The following is an 18,462-nucleotide window of genomic DNA, read 5'->3' on the forward strand; positions in this document are numbered from 1 at the left end:
AGTTTAGGAACAATATCATTTCTTTCTTATTCTGTCGTGCGACTTATTTCTATCATCGATGATTGAACCATTCTACTCTTATTCCCTCGCAGATAGTGTGAACACGTAATACATCTACCGATGGACAGGGACCAGAACCCCTGGTGGAAACTATGGCCAGGGGTAGAGGTCGAGGCCGAGGTCATGCTAAAGGCCGAGACAGAGACAGAGGTAAAGCTCAGTTTAGAGCTCGAGCAGCTGCACCTGTTGTAGAACCTTATGTGGATCTTCAGGAGGAGGTTCCAGTTCAGAATGTACCAGTTGGACCAGTTCAGGTCCCGGAAAGATTCATAGCTACTCCAGTGCTTCAGGACGCTCTAATCTGTTTGGTAAGTCTTATGGAGGGCGTGGCCTAGAATGGTACATTTCCAGTGGCACCAGTCGTCTCACAGGCTGGGAGAGGAGCACAAACTCCCACTACTCCCGCTCCAGAACAGATGGCTCCCCAGAATCAGGCTTCAGCAGCCCCGCCAGTTGGGGTAGTTCAGCCAGTTATTGCGGCACTGACCGGTGATAGGTCTGCCATGTCTTTTGAGGCCTTATTGAGACTAGATAAGTTTACTAAGCTCTTTCCAGTTCACTTCAGTGTTACACCTCCTGAGGACCCACAGGATTATCTTGACCGCTATCATGAGGTGCTGCGGAACATTGGTATAGTTGAGACCAATGGGGTTGATTTTGTTATATTTCAGATGACGGGTTCCGCCAAGAGGTGGTGGAGATATTATATATTGGCCAGACCAGTTGGATCGCCTGCACTTATCTGGGAGCAGTTCTCTCTGCTATTTCTGGAGAAGTTCCTTCCAATCACACTGAGAGAGGATTACCGCAAGCAATTTGAGCGTCTACAGTAGGGCAGTATGACTGTTACTCAATATGAGTCCCGTTTTGTGGATTTGACCCGTCATGCTCTCCTTTTACTACCTACTGAGGGAGAGAGAGTGAGGAGGTTTATTGAAGGACTCACTCATCCTATCAGGCTTCAGATGGCCAAGAAGACCGGAAGTGAGATTTCATTTCAGGCGGCTGCTAATGTCGCAAGAAGGATCGAGATGGTTCTTGCACAGGAGAGAGGGCAGAGGTCTGATAAGAGGCCTCGTCAGTTCGGTGGTTTTAGTGGTGCCTTGCCTGGAGGCAGGGGTAATTTTGGTAGGGGTCATCCTCCCAGACCATTTCATTCAGCACTTCATGCATCTCCCGGTGCTTCAGGGAGTCACGGTCCTATTATACCTTACTATGGGCAGCCAGCACTTAGTGGACATTCAGCTCATATCAATGCACCACCACTCCAGAGGCACTACAGCGGTTATCCGGCCCATTCAGGTTAGCTTCATCTTCAGCAGGCACGGCATCAGGATGGGTGTTATGAATGTGGGAACATTGGTCACATCAGGAGGTATTGCCCTAGGTTGGCGAGTAACAAATCTCGGCAAGATTCTCGTGCCATCATATCGGCACTGGTCGTTTCACTGCCTGTTCAGCCAGCTAGAGGTATGGGTCAGGAAGCTAGAGGTGGAGGTCAGGCCATTAGAGGTGGAGGTCAGGCCAATAGAGGTGGAGGTCAGACCGTTAGAGGTGAAGGCCAACCAGCTAGAGGTCGTCCCAGGGACGCAGTTCAGAGTGGCGGGGCTCAGCCCCGATTTTATGCTTTTCCAGTTAGGCATGAGGCTGAGTCATCTGATGCTGTGATCACAGATATTATTCCAGTTTGCCATAGAGATGCTTCAGTTCTATTTGATCCAGGATCTACTTATTCCTATGTGTCCTCCTATTTTGCTTCATATTTGGTTGTGCCTTGTGATCCTCTGAGTGTTTCTGTGTGTGTATCTACACCGGTGGGAGACTCTGTTGTAGTAGATCATGTATATCGTTCGTGTGTGGTTACTATTGATAGTCTTGAGACTAGTGTGGATCTTCTACTTCTTGATATGGTAGATTTTGATGTCATCTTGGGTATAGATTGGTTGTCACCTTATCATGATTGTCATGCCAAGACAGTGACCCTATCCATGCCGGGGTTACCTCGGTTAAAGTGGAAAGGAACTTCTGGCCATTCTGCCAGGAGGGTTATTTCTTATATGAAAGCTCAGCGCATGGTCGAAAAAGGGTGTCTAGCCTATTTGGCTTATATTCGTGATCCCAGCGTGGATGTTCCTTATATGAACTCAGTACCAGTGGTTCGTGAATTTGCAGAAATATTTCCTGCAGATTTGCCGGAATGCCACCCGACAGAGATATTGACTTCTGTCTTGATTTGGCTCCGGGCATTCAGCCCATTTCTATCACACCATACCGTATGGCCTCGCTGGAGTTGAAAGAATTGAAGGAGCAGTTACAAGACTTGCTTGATCAGGGATTTATTAGACCTAGTGTCTCGCCCTGGGGTGCACCAGTACTATTTGTAAAGAAGAAAGATGGCTCTATGCGGATGTATATAGATTATCGACGGTTGAACAAGGCCACTATCAAAAACAAATATTCGCTGCCAAGAATTAATGACTTATTTGATCAGCTTTAGGGTGCCAAGGTATTTTCAAAGATCGATTTGAGGTCTGGTTACCATCAGTTGAAGATTAGGGCACTTGATGTCCCTAAAACAGCTTTTCGGACTCGGTATGGGTATTACGAATTCCTAGTGATGTCATTTGGGTTGAAAAATGCCCTAGCAGCATTTATGGATTTGATGAATCGGGTGTTCAAGCCCTATTTGGATTCATTTGTAGTTGTATTCATTGATGATATCTTGATTTACTCCAGCAGTCGAGAGGAGCATGAGCAACATCTTCGGAGTGTGCTTCATACTTTGAAGAATAATCAGTTATATGCCAAATTTTCAAAATGTGAGTAATGGTTAAGCTCAGTTGCCTTTTTGGGGCATGTTGTATCGGCAGAAGGCATAAAGGTGGATCCTAAGAAGATTGAGCCTGTTAAGAATTGGCCTAGACCTACCTTAGTTACAGAGATCCGGAGTTTCCTGGGTTTAGCAGGTTACTATCGTCGGTTCGTGGAAGGGTTTTCATCTATAGCAAGCCCATTGACCAGACTGACCCAGAAAGGTGTCCTATTCAGATGGTCAGACGAGTGTGAGTTGAGCTTTCAGAAGCTCAAGACCGCTTTGACTACGGCGCCAGTGTTGGTATTACCCACAGGTTCAGGATCGTATTCGGTATATTGTGACGCATATCACATTGGGCTTGGTGTAGTATTAATCCAAGATGGCAGGGTGATTGCATATGCGTTGCGGCAGTTGAAAGTTCACAAGAAGAATTATCCTGTTCATGACTTAGAATTGGCAGCAATTATTCATGCGCTGAAGATTTGGAGGCATTATCTCTACGGTGTCTCGTGTGAGGTATTTACTGATCATCGTAGCCTTCAGTATCTTTTCAAACAAAAAGATCTTAATTTGAGGCAGAGACGATGGTTGGAATTGTTGAAAGACTATGATATCACCATTTTGTATCACCCCGAAAAGGCCAATATGGTGGCCGATGCTTTGAGTAGAAAGGTTGTGAGTATGGGCAGTCTTGCGTATATTCTGGTTGGTGAGAGGACGTTAGCTGCAGATGTTCAGACCTTGGCTAATCAGTTCGTGAGGTTAGATGTTTCAGAACCCAGTCGGGTTCTAGCTTGCACAGTCGCTCGATCTTCTTTATATGAGCGCATCAGAGAGCAGCAGTATGATGATCCTCATTTACTTGTCCTTAAGGACACGGTGCGGCACGGTGATGCCAAAAAGGGTGGGTGAAGTAGCCTACAAGCTTACATTACCACCTAGTTTATCAGCGGTTCATTCGGTGTACCATGTGTCTATGCTCCGGAAATATCATGGTGATCCGACCCCATGTATTAAATTTCAACTCAATCCAATTGGACAAAGATTTGACTTACGAGGAGGAGCAGGTGGCTATTCTTAGCCCGACAGGTCCAGCAATTGAGGTCTAAGAGTTATCCTTCAGTTCGGGTGCGATGGAGAGGTCAGCCGGTAAAGGCATTTACCTGGGAGTCCGAGTCGTACATACGGAATAAATATCCACACCTTTTCTCCAGCTCAGGTACTGTTTCTAATTCTGTTCGAAGACGAACATTTGTTTTAGAGGTAGAGAATGTGATGACCCAAAGTGTCATCTTTAAATTTAATAAGTAATTCTATTTTCTAAAACCTCGAAAAGTACTATTTATCATTCATAGACTTGCATGCGCAATACATATAATTTCCAAAATATTTTTGTATGAAAAATGAATTAATATATGAAATAAAACTTTAAAACTCAACCGAATTGACTTTGGTCAACATTTAAGCGAACGAACTCATATTAGTGTTTTGACAATTCCGATAGGTTCGTATCGTGATTTGAGACTTGAACATATGCCCGGAATCGAATTTCGAGACCCCTATTTTTAAGAATTTACTGATGTTGGATTTATAGACACCAGCTCCGTATTTTGGTTCCGAAACCCAGTATAAGTCCACTATAATATTTATGACTTGTCTGCCGAAATTTGGCAAGAAACGGAGTTGATTTGTCGCAATTCAAACGTCCAATTGTGAAAATATAAGTTTTAAAATTTTCTTAAAAATTTCATTTGATTTGGTTATCGATTCGTAGTTCTAGGTGTTATTTTGACGATTTGATCACGCGAGCAAATTCATATGATGTTTGAAAATTTGTATGCATGTTTGGTTTAGAACCCCGAAAGCTCGGGTGAATTTCGAATAGGCTACAGGTGTATTGAAACTTTGGAAAAATCTGGTATTTCCAATTCTGGTTTCCTTAATCGCGATCACGTGTCTTTGTCCACAATCGCGAAGGCTTGTTGAACACGAATGAAAATTTGTACTATGCGATCAGATAGTATTGTATGCGATCGCACAATTGGAAAAGCTAAGGCACAGCGAAAGCGAGGACCGATCGCACAATTGGAAAAGCTAAGGCACAGCGAAAGCGAGGACCAAGCAGATCGCGTAGAAGGAATGAGAGAGAAATTGAAGCACTTAAAATACTTCCACTACTAAGGGATATAGCTCTTCATTTTCTTATCTACATTTCTCCAAGTTCCTACTTGGATCAATAACACTAATCCATTTTAATATTAAGGGTTTAGATTTAATTAACTAGAAATAAGTCTAAACCACAGTTCTTTAGTCAAAATCAACAGCCTTTACTCCATCGAATCCTGATAATAAGGATATTATTTTGTAAAAATGTTTAGAGGACAAACTCAGCAATCAAAACACACATCCATTATTATTCTAAGCGAATAAAGAAACAAAGAACAATTGGCGATAGATAGTTTGCCTCAGAGGTAGTGACAATTTTGCAGATCATCATCCTTGTTTCTGATAATACATGCAAATATAAATACATCACTGGCAAACAAAAAGAAAAAACCAAAACATCATCCTTTTTCTGATCATTTGTAATCAAATCAGGCTTTCGTTTTCCTTTTTGGCAAAAAGTCGAGGAGAAAAATTAGATGAAACCAAGAAAAAAGAGCAGAACAAATTTGCAACATCAAAATGAAAAACATTTACTTTGCCTCAGATGCGATGATTCATTGACATGATCACGAATCACAAGTCATAAAATAATAACATCACTGGCAAATATCAATTATTGGAGTGTTAAAAACAGCAATTCCAAGATTATATTACTTTTATAGAAAAGATTAAGCTGCCAAAAATCACATCTGAAAACAAAATGGTGTAGTGCATCAGAGAGATTCCCATCGACAAATCATCATAACCTTGTAGGTTCTGATGTCCCTGTCTGTTTTATCATCATTTGCACAGATCAAAAGAAAAGACTTGTGAATTAAAAGCATAAACAATGAGAAAGGTATTTTAACTTAGCCGAATTGCATCAGAGAGATTCCCATTAGACTAAGTCATCACATTTTCCCCATATAATGGAGGTTCTGATGTCCCTGTCTGTTTTATCATCACTTGCAAATCAACAACAGTAACATTGAAACACTAAGCTAATTAGTTACAAACAATAACAAAATGACTAGAAAACATAAATCACATTTTCATACAAAGAGGAAACCTAAAAAGGAAATGGATAAAACTGAATGGAGTGGAAAGAAAGGAATATAACCTCAAGCCTCAGAGTTAAGTTAGTTTCATAGTGAAATACTCAAAGTATATTTAATGCCATCATAGGCAGAGGCAACATAAATGTAAATAAATGAAATTATAGGGAAAATTACAAAAGGGAAAAAAGAAAACGCATCAGAGATTCTGATTTCCGATGTAAAACAAACTTCATCCTTCTCCACAAGGGAGTATGGTGTATTAAATATCATCACTTGCGCCAATCTAATAAGTAGGAGAATTGATATCCTATAAACTAAGATCTCAAAAAAAAAGTAATTGATGAGTAGAATGACTTAATGCCTCAAGGTAAATCTAGAGATTTAAGATTACCATCAGAGGCAAAAGGGTATCATATTCATACACCACAAAAATCACACAAATAACACAAACAAAAACGACCAAATGAGCAAATAAAACATACATGGAATGAGATTTTATTAAGTGTCAGAACTCTGCAGAATTCATAGCGAAGTCGGCTGGGCGTAAAAGAAGATGTGTTACTGCTAGGGTTTCTAGTCCTGGATATTGGAGATAAATGGGGGTGTTTATATATACATGTGTACTGTGATCTGTGGAGGGTTCGAAACTAGGGTTTAAGAAAGGGGGCAATGCAATTGCTATGATACCCCTCTAAGTGTGCTATTTCTATTTAGTTCCTCCTATGTCTTCCTTCTATTGTTTTTACCCCTGCAATATAAAGTGCTTTCTCTTTTGCACCCCTAACTTATTCAGTAGTTTGGGATTTCAAGTACTTCTGTACTAGTTGCAAAAAGCACTCTTTTCTCTTACGAACTAGCTTACACAATAAACAAATGTTAATTTTCTCAATATGGTAAAACTTATAAACAATTGAACAAAATAGGTAGAATGAAGACGGTATCAAATCTTGCAGTCCGACAAGACTTATAAATTATTGAACAAGATATACATAATTGACATTTATGAAAAATTTAAGTCGATGAAAAGAATGAAGATAGTACTAGTTATGCTAGACTAGCAAGACGTGTGAACAATCTAAAAACGAGTAGAATGAAGATTGTACTATAATTATAACTTGCTCAGCATAATTTGTGAACATGATAAGTTTTGTCAATCCGACAAGACTTGTGAATGATTTAACAAGATATATAAATTGAAATTGTACGAAAGTTATGACTTATATGTCATAACTTGTGAACAATGCACAATTTACCTATTTGGCAAGATTTATGAATAATTTAATAAAGTATAATGTGTAAAATAGATTTGTAATAAAGTTGCAACCCACTAGGCATAACCTGTTCAAAAATATTTTTCCATCTGCTACATGTGTATCTTAGGTCATTTTTTGCACAAATTAATGGGGACAAAATTTAAACGACCTATTTGAAAACACAAAGATTAATTTCAACAGTCGACGTTAATCAGAGCTACTGCTTACTAGGTTATGGGCTGCCGTGGATAAGGCCCAGCTAAATTCTTCGTGTATTTGATCCACTTATTGAGGCTACTGCTGAACGGGCTAATAAAACACTAGAAAGCCCAAAAGTGACCGCAGTGGCACATATGAAGACGATTGTTACACAAACTGGCCAAATTTTTTTTTTTTTTACCCAGTATACATAAATTATATACACAGTTAATATATATATAAATATATAATATATCCACCGACTATTTTTATTTTAAAAGATTAGGTGAGGATTATTTGGGTTAATTCCCTATGAAAATTCGTAACGCATTAACTACTAATGTGGTAAGACCAAAAGTGGTAAAGGTAGAAACGAAAAAAAGAGGAACAATGGTTGCTTTGAACCATTAGTCTAAATCATGAACAATGCTAGTCAATGAACGGTCAGGGCCGGCCTAATGGCCAAGCAAGTAAAGCAACTGCTTAGGGCTCATTATTTGTAGGGGCTTCAAAATTTTCTGATATTTAATGTATTTGTCCATTTGTTTTAATAATATTAAGTATTTGAAAAGAAAAAAAAATGCAAGTTTGACGTTGGAGAACAATTGGAAAAGGAATCTATTTTGGGAATTCATGTCCCACGCGTGAACATCCCACTAGGTTGTCTAATTTATCTACCATTATTATTATAAAATGGGCCCACATTCTTTATCTTTTTTTATCTTTCTCTGCAAAGCCTTGTATGGACTCTACATTCCAAATTTCAAATCTCATTCAGTTACTACCTCAAAATAAAATAGCATAACACAACTACACAAGTACCATCTGTTTAATTTGCTCTCAAGTATTTTGGTCTTACATCAAGAATTTTGAAGTAGCAAAAGCTTATCAAATTATCTATTTGTTGTCTTGTTGAATAAGGTTTGATCGTTCTATATTTTATTATTTGTATCTACTTTTTATTTTTGGGGGGATATATTTTCTTTATAAGTATATATTGATATTTTAGTTATTTATTAGAGTTTTAATATGTCAACTAGAAAATATGAATCCGGATGTTCAAAACGTCAAAAAAGAAAAAGGATTGAAACTCTAGTACAATCCCAAAAAGAAGCACTTGATAAATTTATAGCGAATATTAAAAAATTTAAATCAGAAAATGTGAAAGATTTTATGATATATGAACAAATCACTAATATAATTGAGATAGGCAATAATAAAATTCAAGAAGAAGAGGAAGGAGGAGAAGTTGTGGAGAAACCTAACATATATCCTCAAGAAAAACAAGAAGTTCTAAATAAGTTGGATAATTATACTCTCAGGAACATATATGATCCTAGTCAATGGACTAGTATAGATACAAAATTGAGAGATCTATTAGTAGAAAAGGGGCTAATTAAAATTACTAAAATATATTTTTCAAAGGATAAATTCTTTAGATATTTTTCTACTACAAATTATATTCAAAAATTGGCTAGTGGAGAAAGACATGAAAGAAGATAGTTAGTTTACTCTAAAGATTTGGATACGGTATTTTGTTTTTGTTGTAAGTTGTTTAATACTACTTCTAGCTTTTGTAGCAGTAAATTAGCTATTAATGGAAGTAATGATTGGAGAAATATAAGTGCTCAAAGCTCATGAAACATCAAAAGAACATATTATTAATATGGGTGCATGGATTGATTTAGAAATGAAATTGCACAAAAGTAAAATAATTAATAAAGATGTTCAAGAACAAATCAATAGAGATAGAGAGCACTGAAAAAATATATTATCAAGAATTATTGTTGTGATAAAAACTCTTGAAAAAAATAATTTGGCATTTAGGGGAAAAAATGAAAAGAACTATCAAGAAAGTAACGGAATTTTTTTGAGTCTAATTGAAATGATTGCAGAATTTGATCCAATCATGCAGGAACATGTTCGCCGAATTAAGCATGATGAAATCCATAATCATTACCTTGGACATAATATACAAAATAAATTGATAAATTTATTAGCTAGTAAAATTAAGAATAAAATTATTGACAAAATTATAGAAACAAAGTACTTCTCAATCATACTTGATTGCACTCCAGATGCAAGTCATCAAGAACAAATGTCTTTTATATTACGGAGTGCCGACATCACTGTAACTCCAGTAAGAATTACTGAATATTTTTTAGAGTTTTTAAAAGTTGATGACACAAGTGGAAAAAGTCTTTTTGAAGTTATTGTAGATGAGATAAAAAATATTGGACTTGATATTGATAATTTAAGGAGGACAAGGATATGATAATGGATCCAATATGAAGGGAAAACACCAAGGAATGCAAAAAAGACTGCTCGACATAAATCCTAAATCATTTTATACATCATGTGGTTGTCATAATCTAAATTTGGTACTTTGTGATATGGCTAATTCTTGTGCCAAAGCTATATCATTTTTTGGAGTAGTACAACGCATATATTCACTATTTTCTTTTTTTAACTAAGCAATGAAAATTTTTAAAAGATAATGTACCTAGCCTAACTCTTAAATCATTATCACAAACGCGTCGAAAAAGTCGTATTAAAAGTATTAAAGCAATACGATTTCAAACTCCACAAATAAGAAATATTTTATTAAAATTAGTAGAAGTTAGTGAGGATCCAAAAACTAAAAGCGAAGCTAGTTGTTTAGCAACTTATGAGTTTGAAATTTTTGAGTTTTTACTGGGTATGACTATTTGGTATGATATACTATTTGCAGTTAATTCAGTTAGCAAACATTTACAATCAAAAGGTATGGATATTGATGTTGCCATAGATCAACTTAGGGGTTTGATTTCTTTTTTCAAAAAATATAGAGAAGAAGGATTTGCAACTGTCATGATTTCTGCTAAGGAAATTGCATATGAGTTGAATGTAATAAACGTGTAATATATAGAAAGAAACAATTTGATGAGAATGTTGATAATGAAATTATAAAATCTCTTGAAGAATCTTTTAGAGTTGATTACTTCTTATACATAGTAGACCAAGCTATTTTTTCACTTCAAAGTAGATTTGAACAATTTGAAGCATATGAAAATATTTTTGGTTTCCTATTTAGTGGCAAAAAGTTGAGATCTCAAGATGATGAGAACTTAAAGAAAAATTGTCTTAACCTTGAATGTTCTTTGAAACATAATAGTAACTCTGATATTGATGGTTTAGACTTATTTTATGAATTAAAAGTTTTAAGGGAAATAATACATGTAGAAGATAATACTCAAATCGATATACTTAATCATATAAAAAGACTTGATTCTTTTCCAAATGCTTATATTGCTTATAGAATAATGTTAACAATTCCTGTAACAGTTGCCTCTGCGGAAAGAAGTTTTTCAAAATTAAAATTAATAAAATCTTACTTAAGATCAACAATGTCTCAAAATAGATTAAATGGATTAGCTATATTATCAATTGAAAAAAAATTATTACAAGAAACCGATTACAAACAAATTATTAATAATTTCGCATCTCAAAAAGCTAGAAAAATAAATTTCAAATAAAAGTATGAGTTTTTTTCTACAACAAAAATCTTAAGGCCGCTTATTGAAGTTTGACTTTAGGCCACAAATATCATTGAGCCGCCCCTGAATGAACGAACCAACACGCTGTCAGCTAGCCATGAATTTGTCATGCTTGTATATATACTAGCAGGGGAATGCCGGTGCTAAGCACCGGCCCAAGCCCAACAATAAACTTCTACAGTTAATTAAAGGAAAAGGAAGTGTTGCAGCAAATCAGGAGTCCACATTTATTTTTTTAATCCTTGAAGTCTATGCTGCCTATATCCTTCATTAAATGGACGTAACTGCTGCAATTTATGGATGAATTATATTATTATAGAATTAAGAGGAAAGAAGCAAGCATGCACCAACAATGGGAGCTGGCAGAAGCAAACTAAACACGTAAGAGGTCTATTTGTTTTATTTGCATTCTGATTTTAGGGTAGAAACCATGTTGGGTAACTGCTAAACTACTACTGGTGTCGTGGTGTGTTGCTGTCATGATGTCCTACTGCCTGAGGCAGTTCTTCCATCAGGAATCTAATGGTTTTGCCTTTCTGGCCTACAAAAAAAAAACTCTATACTTTCAAAAGAAATCTGAATATCTATTTGGATGAAACACGTGATGTATTGGTTTCAACTTCAATAACATCAATATTAGCATCAGATCATATTTACACGACAAAGTAGTCAAAAAAGAGAGTGAAAACAATGAAGGAGTAAAAGGCAATTTTATACTCGTGAAGCAGCATCCTTGAATATGGAATTTTGTTCACATAATATATGAAGTTATTTATAAAATTTGAGTGGTAGGCGTCAAAGATGCACTGGTGATGATTTAGTACATACCAGAGTCATCTTACTTCCAATAATTAAGCATTTAAAGTAATTTTGCACAAGAGCACAACAATATTTGCTATTGCGTACTTTTATATATACCATATGTGAAGAAGGCATAAGTGCAGTGTCTAGTGAAACCATTAACATATAAATATTACAGACATAATACCGGAAAAAATACATAAACTGTTTGTATCTTCAGTACAACACAACCCATAAGCCTCAATCCTGGTTTTGCCTCTGAGCTGGAGCTGTAGTACTAACCTTAGTAGCCAATTTTTATGGAACACAACCCATAAGCCTCATATTGTATTTTGAACATTAGTGAGTTACTCTACCCTTGCATATACTAAAATATAATATGAATTTCCTAAATGTTCAAAATAAATGTAGCTGGAACACATTAAAAGAAACTTTGACTGGAAAAATCGCTGCAGGAAAATTCTACCTCAAAGTGCTTAGGTTAAGCTAGAAGAAATTTGAAAAGTTAACATATGTAATGTCATATTGCTTATTGAAAAGTCTCTCGACAACTAAACCAAGATGAAATAGATGTAAATATCTACTAAGATCAACTAATCTCATATATTTAAAGGCAAAACTAGTTTGAACTAACGTAAAATAAAGTGGCACATTGCTTTACCTGTAAATGTAGAACACTGAGGCAACCAAAAACTTTCATAACCAGCATAATCATCCTCCCTAGTTCTTAATGATCGATCACCACCACCACATAATGCTTTTGTAGCCTGCATCAACTCATTCTTAAAAATAGCGCATGTTGGCAGTGATACATTCCCTTTTCATTCACAAGTTCACTCGATTAACTTACATTAGAAATAATATTGTGAAGAGTAGGGGGAATGAGACTTTAGCATTCAATTGAGAACCCAAAAAGGTTTTCTTTTTCAGTAGCAAAAGATCCCCAAAAAAGGTTGATACTTCCTGACTTTGGAAAACATAAGTTAGTGCAAAAAAAAGACAATCAGAATTGTAAGGAAGGAAGCATAATCTAAGCTGCATAATATTATAATCACATCAATTTAGAAGTCAGAGAATATAAGTAATCTCAATCCTCAACTACAGATACTTTGGGGGACTCAATCTTCTAGCTTCAGCCTTGTGCTTAGAAGATTCAGATATCACAACCGCTGCTTCCATTTCTACCTCATTAGTACTTAGAAGCTTGAGTTTCTTTTATGTTTCCGCCAATACCCGGTGGAAAGATGTGTTCCTTTTCTACGTAGGACAAAATTGATAGACTTGCACGCATATTGTTAGAACTTCTCCAGGATGATTTTTCCCAAATGAATTCTGAAAATGCAAGAAGCCAAATTTTAGATCTAAATTACCCGGTAAAATGAAGCTAAAATGAAAGTATAATATATGCATATTTTACATTCTAAAAATGATTCAATCATGGCCCACATAGCTTCAATAGAAACAACAAACTGAGAACATTTATAAAGTACAATAATACAAATAAATAACCAATGTAAAGCATTTTTTCAGCTAGATTACCAGAAATAATTGTAGTTGTCGAGCCACTACCATCAGTAAATCAATTTGGAATGTGCACCTGCAAAAAGATAGTTTAATATCTGTACATATGTGATCTATTTTCTTAAAATGAAACTTATAAGCATGGCAAAACCATAATATCGATGAACTTATTTGTCCATTGTTTAAAATGGGTGCAGTCAAATTCCCTTCTTTCCTTACATAAAACTTCTGCATGTCATTGGATATTTATATTTCTGCCTCAACATGAAAAATCCCACTCTCAACGAAAAGAAAATCACATGTTGGTTATCTATGTTATATAAATAAACTTATACAGATTTGGATATCTACTAAACTTACAGAAGTTTTTGACAGAATTTCTGCAATGGGTATAATTCGTTGTTGAACAGGAAACACTGTGAGAGAGGCGGAAGACCGTAAGTAGCTGCGTGATGCATAACTTGCAAACATGTATATGTTTGTTTTTGCCCTGTCGTCACAACATATAGGGTATTTCAATATCAATATGATGTGCAGATTAACTTTAAAGAATAATACTAAAGATCCTATACCAATTGATCAGCTCCAACGCTAGTGGATAAGCGGGATCTATTTTGTTGTTGAGTTGAATCTAGTTTGCGGTGATAAACCAGTATATACCACGATCTTGGTGTAATGTTGTACTTTGAAAAGATATATATGAGGGGACAAATTTGAGTATACACTAATACCCTAATAAAGAGATATTCCTATTCTCCTAGCAAGAATTATAGGATATTCTTCATACACTAAACTACATTCACACGGCCAAGTACATATAAAGCAGCATCTCCCTGTCGTTTTAGTACATAAATTAGAAAGAAAAGAAGGAAAAAGAGAAGAAGATGGTGGCCATTAAACCCGTGAAAATTCTTCAAAAAAAAATGGTCGTACTCAAGATTAGAAAATGCTATTGAAGATACAGAACAAATAATCTAATGCAAAGGGAAGCCCAGCAAAGACAATGAACCCGTCAGAACGACTGCTATGCAACAATTTCTATCCACTGGTGCTTTCACTATGGTTCTATCAACTTCTCGATGAATCGGAAAATACCCGTTAAATGAAGGGGTCGATTAGGGCAGAACAATCAAGAACTTCAGCCATATTCATTACTGAAATACTTGTTTAAAATGTTGTGAAGGCTTTGTATAAATGTTTGGCTATGCACACACCAGAAAAGAATAATAAAAAAATCAAAAAAAATTGCAGAAAATCCAGAAAAGTCCTGAAGACTGTTCAAACAGATCATTGAAAGACCAAAACTAACAAATCTCAGAATATGGTGAAACCCAAATAAAAAAAAAGGAAAAAACCACCAGTTGCTAGAACTTTGAAGCAACCAGAGGTGACGAAAAGTGGAAAAAGAGAATAATCTTGTCGAGTTCTTCTAGGAATAATAACTTTTGAGGTTAAGTTTTATTTAAAATGTCAGATTTGTATTTATCAAATGTTCAAAATCATACATCTAGGTATCAATTTCCAAACATGCATAGATTAAATCAAACCAGAACATAAAACCCCTAAATTTCACATTGAAAATTGAAATATAGACATGGCTAACAAACAGAGGATATGGAAAATTCCCCTATGAAATCCACCCAAAAAAAAGGAAAAAAGAAAGTGGAAGAAGAAGAATACCGGAGAGCTGAGCGAAGTAACAAAAAAGTCTCCTCTCAGATTCAGCAGCTTCCGATGAAAATAGTGAAAGAGCAATTGCAGGCAAAATCAGTAGAGGCATAGGATTGAGAACTGGGCTCGTTTATGAAAAAGCTAATGAAGAACACTGTTAGAATATGAGCGGGGATTCGATATTAACAAAGGAGCGAATGTAAATACCGTTAAACCCCCAATTGGCAAAGCTTTTGTCATAAAAGGTAGGGGCAAAATTGAGAAAACAAAAGCAGAATTTATTTTTAAAATATCAAATTTACCCATGTTCATATCCTTGTTTGTACACCCAACTCTCATTTCTAAATAATAGTAATATTTAGACAATTAGTTTTTGCCTCATAAAAATATATGGTACAATTTCCCTTGTAACGAGAGTTGTAATGAGAATTACCAAAAGATTTTTCACCAAAGAAAATTCAACCTTGTAAGATATAAATTAGTATTGCAAGCTTTTGTATCTATCATTTCATCGAGACCCCGATCTTGCTGTTTTGAGAAACCATCACTGGCAATATTTAAGTCAGTTATTGCCAATATTTTGCCATTTGTGATATATAACTTGTTTTCTTTAATTGTTAGGCTGCTTACGATAATTGATTGGCCAGATCCTTAGAAACTAGACTTAATTTATCTTGTTAACTCCGTTTTAGTTTTTGTGATTGTAAATAACATAGGGGTCGAGAATTGTTGTCCTTACTGTTTATTGTTGTCTATTTTTTGGGGATTTTTACGCAAATAGCCGGTCATATTCATTGTTTATTTAATCTAGTCATATACATAATTTATAAATTAATTATATATAATTATACACATATAATATACCTCTACAGATTATTTTTAATTTAAGCGTTTGGGTGAGCGGCTATTTGGATTAATTCTTCATTTTTTTTTGTTTTTTGGGTAAATTGGAAGGAGACCTTTGAAAGCAGCTTGCAATATCAACAATGACTGGAATTTTGCAAATTTCGTACTATTATTAATTTGGACTTAAAATTTTAATTTGATGGTTCAATCCTTAGGTTCTTATTATTAATTCATTTTAGAAATTACTGTCAGAATTTGGTATGTATTTTTTTAAACATAAGTGATTTTTAAAGTATATATTTGTGCTCCTTGTCACACCCCTTTTTTTACCCCAAAAAAGATATACGCGTTTTATCGATTGTTGTGGATTAAAGAATATTTTCATTTAAAGTGACAAACTTGAATAGGGATTGTTTTATTTACAGAGTCGCCACTTGGAATTGAGTTTTTGGGTGTTCCAAGTACCTTTTATTTGAATCTCTAGTCAAAGGAATGTTTGACTATATTATTATTAGTCTGCAAAAATAAAGTCCGGATAAGTAATTATGTTGACCGGGAAGAAGGTGTAAGGCATTCTCCGAATCTCTTGGTTCTAGCACAGTCGCTTTATTGACTACATTTGACTTATATTATTTTTGGATAACCTGTGTTTTATTGGTTCTCATGTTTTACCTATGTCCGCTTTTATTGCTTGATTATTAGGATTACTAAAGAATGACTTGGAGAATATTACGTTGTCATGACGATGCTACGCAAATGAATGCGTGATCGAAAACGAAATTAATTAACTTATCAGAATGGCGCCTCGCAAGCGAATCCGGAATCATGACAATCAAATAATTATAGTACTTTTGAGAAATTACTACATTTGTGATTAAGGAAATTAGTTTAGAAAATTATTAAATGCCACTATCGCGCTATGCAAGCGAATCCGCGATTAGAAAAGAGATTAATTAAATTAGAAAATAATTAAGCTATTGAGATTATAGAATTAATTTACTAAATATTAAACATCACGCTACGCAAGCGAGTCCATGAATAAAAAAAGTTAAAGTGCGCCTACTAGTTGCCTAGCGATATTGTTGATTATTTTTCCTAAACTAATTTTGAGATTATTGTAAAATCATGAGGTATGAATTTATTGTGGAGGAAGTATATCACTTAGATATTATTGCAGTTGATGGGATTATCAACTTTACAAATAATTAACGGACTAAAATTAAGGGAATCGTAGAGTTGGACCAGCTCGTTTACCTAATCTCACATATGCTTTCTTTACCAAAAAATCAAATCAAACCCACAACAAATAATAGTTCAAAAGCAAAACCCAATTCTTGTTATCATCACTTTATCAACTAAAACTCCCATGGCCCATTTCAATTATTTTTATACTTCAGTTGTCATAAAATTAATATAATTATAGTACCACTCTAAACATGAATAATCAATTCCAAAGTAATACTAGAAAATAACGTGTATTCTTACCCTGGTTAAACATAACTAAGCATCTACATACACTGATAATATTCAAAAGCAAAATAACATAAGTCAAAAGCCATATATCATTCCTAACATGTATCATTTAGATACCATAATTTATCTTTACATTTCACCTACCAAACAAGAGAGAAGATCCAAATCATAAACATTTAAACCATTCCTAAACAAATATGCAAAATATTCAATAACTTAAAATCTAAAAATGCCAATATTTCTAACCAAAGACCAAATCGACACATACAAGATTATGATTACGACCACAATTTATTCAAGCATAACTCAAGCTAATATAAACTAAACTATGAATTTTCTTTTTCAAAAAAATAAAAACAAAACTTCAGATTTAAGAGTAAAAGGATGGACCTTAGTGAAGTGAGAGTGACTCCTAATGCTCAGACAGACCACGAACGAGACCTCAGCCGAAACTCCGACAACCTCAACTCGACCCAGAAACTTTAGCTATTTATTGGTAGTGCTTTGGAGGTGAGGAGCTGGGTTTCAATGGTATTTTGTGTCATCTTTTTAGTTGGGTTTTATTGGAGAAAACTGCTGGAATTTAGGCTCGATCTCTTCGTGTTTTTGGAGGAGAAAGAAGTTGATTTTCAGGAGGTTTTTCAGCTGGGGTTTGGGGTTGTTTAGGCTGATTTTCATGCTGGTTTGACGTGATTTTGGGGTGTTTTGAGGTAGAAAAGAGCTGATTTTTAGCTGAGCTTTCAACTGATTTTCGGGCTGAGGGAGACCGTTTTTTTCAGGAAAAGATAAGCAGTAGCTGCTTAGTTTTTTGGCTATTTTAATGGCCAAAAATTGCTGCCCGTTTTTTGAGCTTTTCTTGGCTAAAAATTGAATGGAAAGTGGCCAGCTTTTCATGAGCTTTAAAGACTGATTTTTGAGGGTGCAAGATGATTCCTTCCTCCTCTTTTCATGCCCCTTTTCCCTCGTTGTCCCTCTATTTCTTCCTCCCTTTTTTGACTTTTTGTTGTATCTGTAAGAGAGAGTGGGAGTGTGAGTTATAAAGAGTAAGAGTGGGGGAAGTGAAAAAATAGGTATTGGGGAGATGA

At 35.3% G+C, this 18,462-nt stretch overlaps 2 protein-coding genes and 4 non-coding genes across 6 annotated transcripts; 1 reads left to right on the forward strand and 5 right to left on the reverse strand.

The window, feature by feature from the left end:
• The first annotated feature begins 476 nt into the window (after positions 1 to 476).
• LOC138908475 (uncharacterized) lies at positions 477 to 11,044 on the forward strand. The gene is made up of 2 exons (XM_070199144.1): positions 477 to 556; positions 10,438 to 11,044. The coding sequence occupies exons 1-2, from the start codon at positions 477 to 479 to the stop codon at positions 11,042 to 11,044; spliced, it is 687 nt and encodes a 228-aa protein (XP_070055245.1).
• On the reverse strand, positions 5,337 to 5,416 carry LOC117275454 (small nucleolar RNA snoR122). Its single transcript, XR_004505622.1, has one exon. It is a non-coding gene; the product is annotated as a small nucleolar RNA snoR122 (small nucleolar RNA).
• Positions 5,749 to 5,832, reverse strand: LOC117275453 (small nucleolar RNA R44/J54/Z268 family). The gene has a single exon (XR_004505621.1). It is a non-coding gene; the product is annotated as a small nucleolar RNA R44/J54/Z268 family (small nucleolar RNA).
• LOC117275451 (small nucleolar RNA R44/J54/Z268 family) lies at positions 5,898 to 5,993 on the reverse strand. Its single transcript, XR_004505619.1, has one exon. It is a non-coding gene; the product is annotated as a small nucleolar RNA R44/J54/Z268 family (small nucleolar RNA).
• LOC117275450 (small nucleolar RNA Z267) lies at positions 6,144 to 6,212 on the reverse strand. Its single transcript, XR_004505617.1, has one exon. It is a non-coding gene; the product is annotated as a small nucleolar RNA Z267 (small nucleolar RNA).
• A 1,695-nt stretch (positions 11,045 to 12,739) lies between the features above and the next one.
• LOC104090643 (uncharacterized) lies at positions 12,740 to 15,223 on the reverse strand. The gene is made up of 4 exons (XM_009595797.4): positions 15,068 to 15,223; positions 13,748 to 13,877; positions 13,406 to 13,463; positions 12,740 to 13,198 (listed from the first exon to the last, which is right to left on the reverse strand). The coding sequence occupies exons 1-4, from the start codon at positions 15,165 to 15,167 to the stop codon at positions 13,124 to 13,126; spliced, it is 363 nt and encodes a 120-aa protein (XP_009594092.1). The 5' UTR covers positions 15,168 to 15,223; the 3' UTR covers positions 12,740 to 13,123.
• Between the last annotated feature and the right edge of the window lie 3,239 nt (positions 15,224 to 18,462).

Source organism: Nicotiana tomentosiformis, chromosome 3 (genome assembly GCF_000390325.3).
Source record: "Nicotiana tomentosiformis chromosome 3, ASM39032v3, whole genome shotgun sequence".
NCBI lineage: Eukaryota > Viridiplantae > Streptophyta > Magnoliopsida > Solanales > Solanaceae > Nicotiana > Nicotiana tomentosiformis.

Excerpts from the sequence above, each read along its gene's own strand:
- LOC104090643 (XM_009595797.4), bottom strand. The coding sequence starts at position 15,167 with ATGCCTCTACTGATTTTGCCTGCAATTGCTCTTTCACTATTTTCATCG. Across the intron at positions 13,878-15,067 it reads TTACTTCGCTCAGCTCTCCG|GGCAAAAACAAACATATACA; the intron begins GTATTCTTCTTC and ends TTGTGACGACAG. Across the intron at positions 13,199-13,405 it reads GACAACTACAATTATTTCTG|AATTCATTTGGGAAAAATCA; the intron begins GTAATCTAGCTG and ends TTGCATTTTCAG.
- LOC138908475 (XM_070199144.1), top strand. The coding sequence starts at position 477 with ATGGCTCCCCAGAATCAGGCTTCAGCAGCCCCGCCAGTTGGGGTAGTT. Across the intron at positions 557-10,437 it reads GCGGCACTGACCGGTGATAG|AAAGAAACAATTTGATGAGA; the intron begins GTCTGCCATGTC and ends TGTAATATATAG.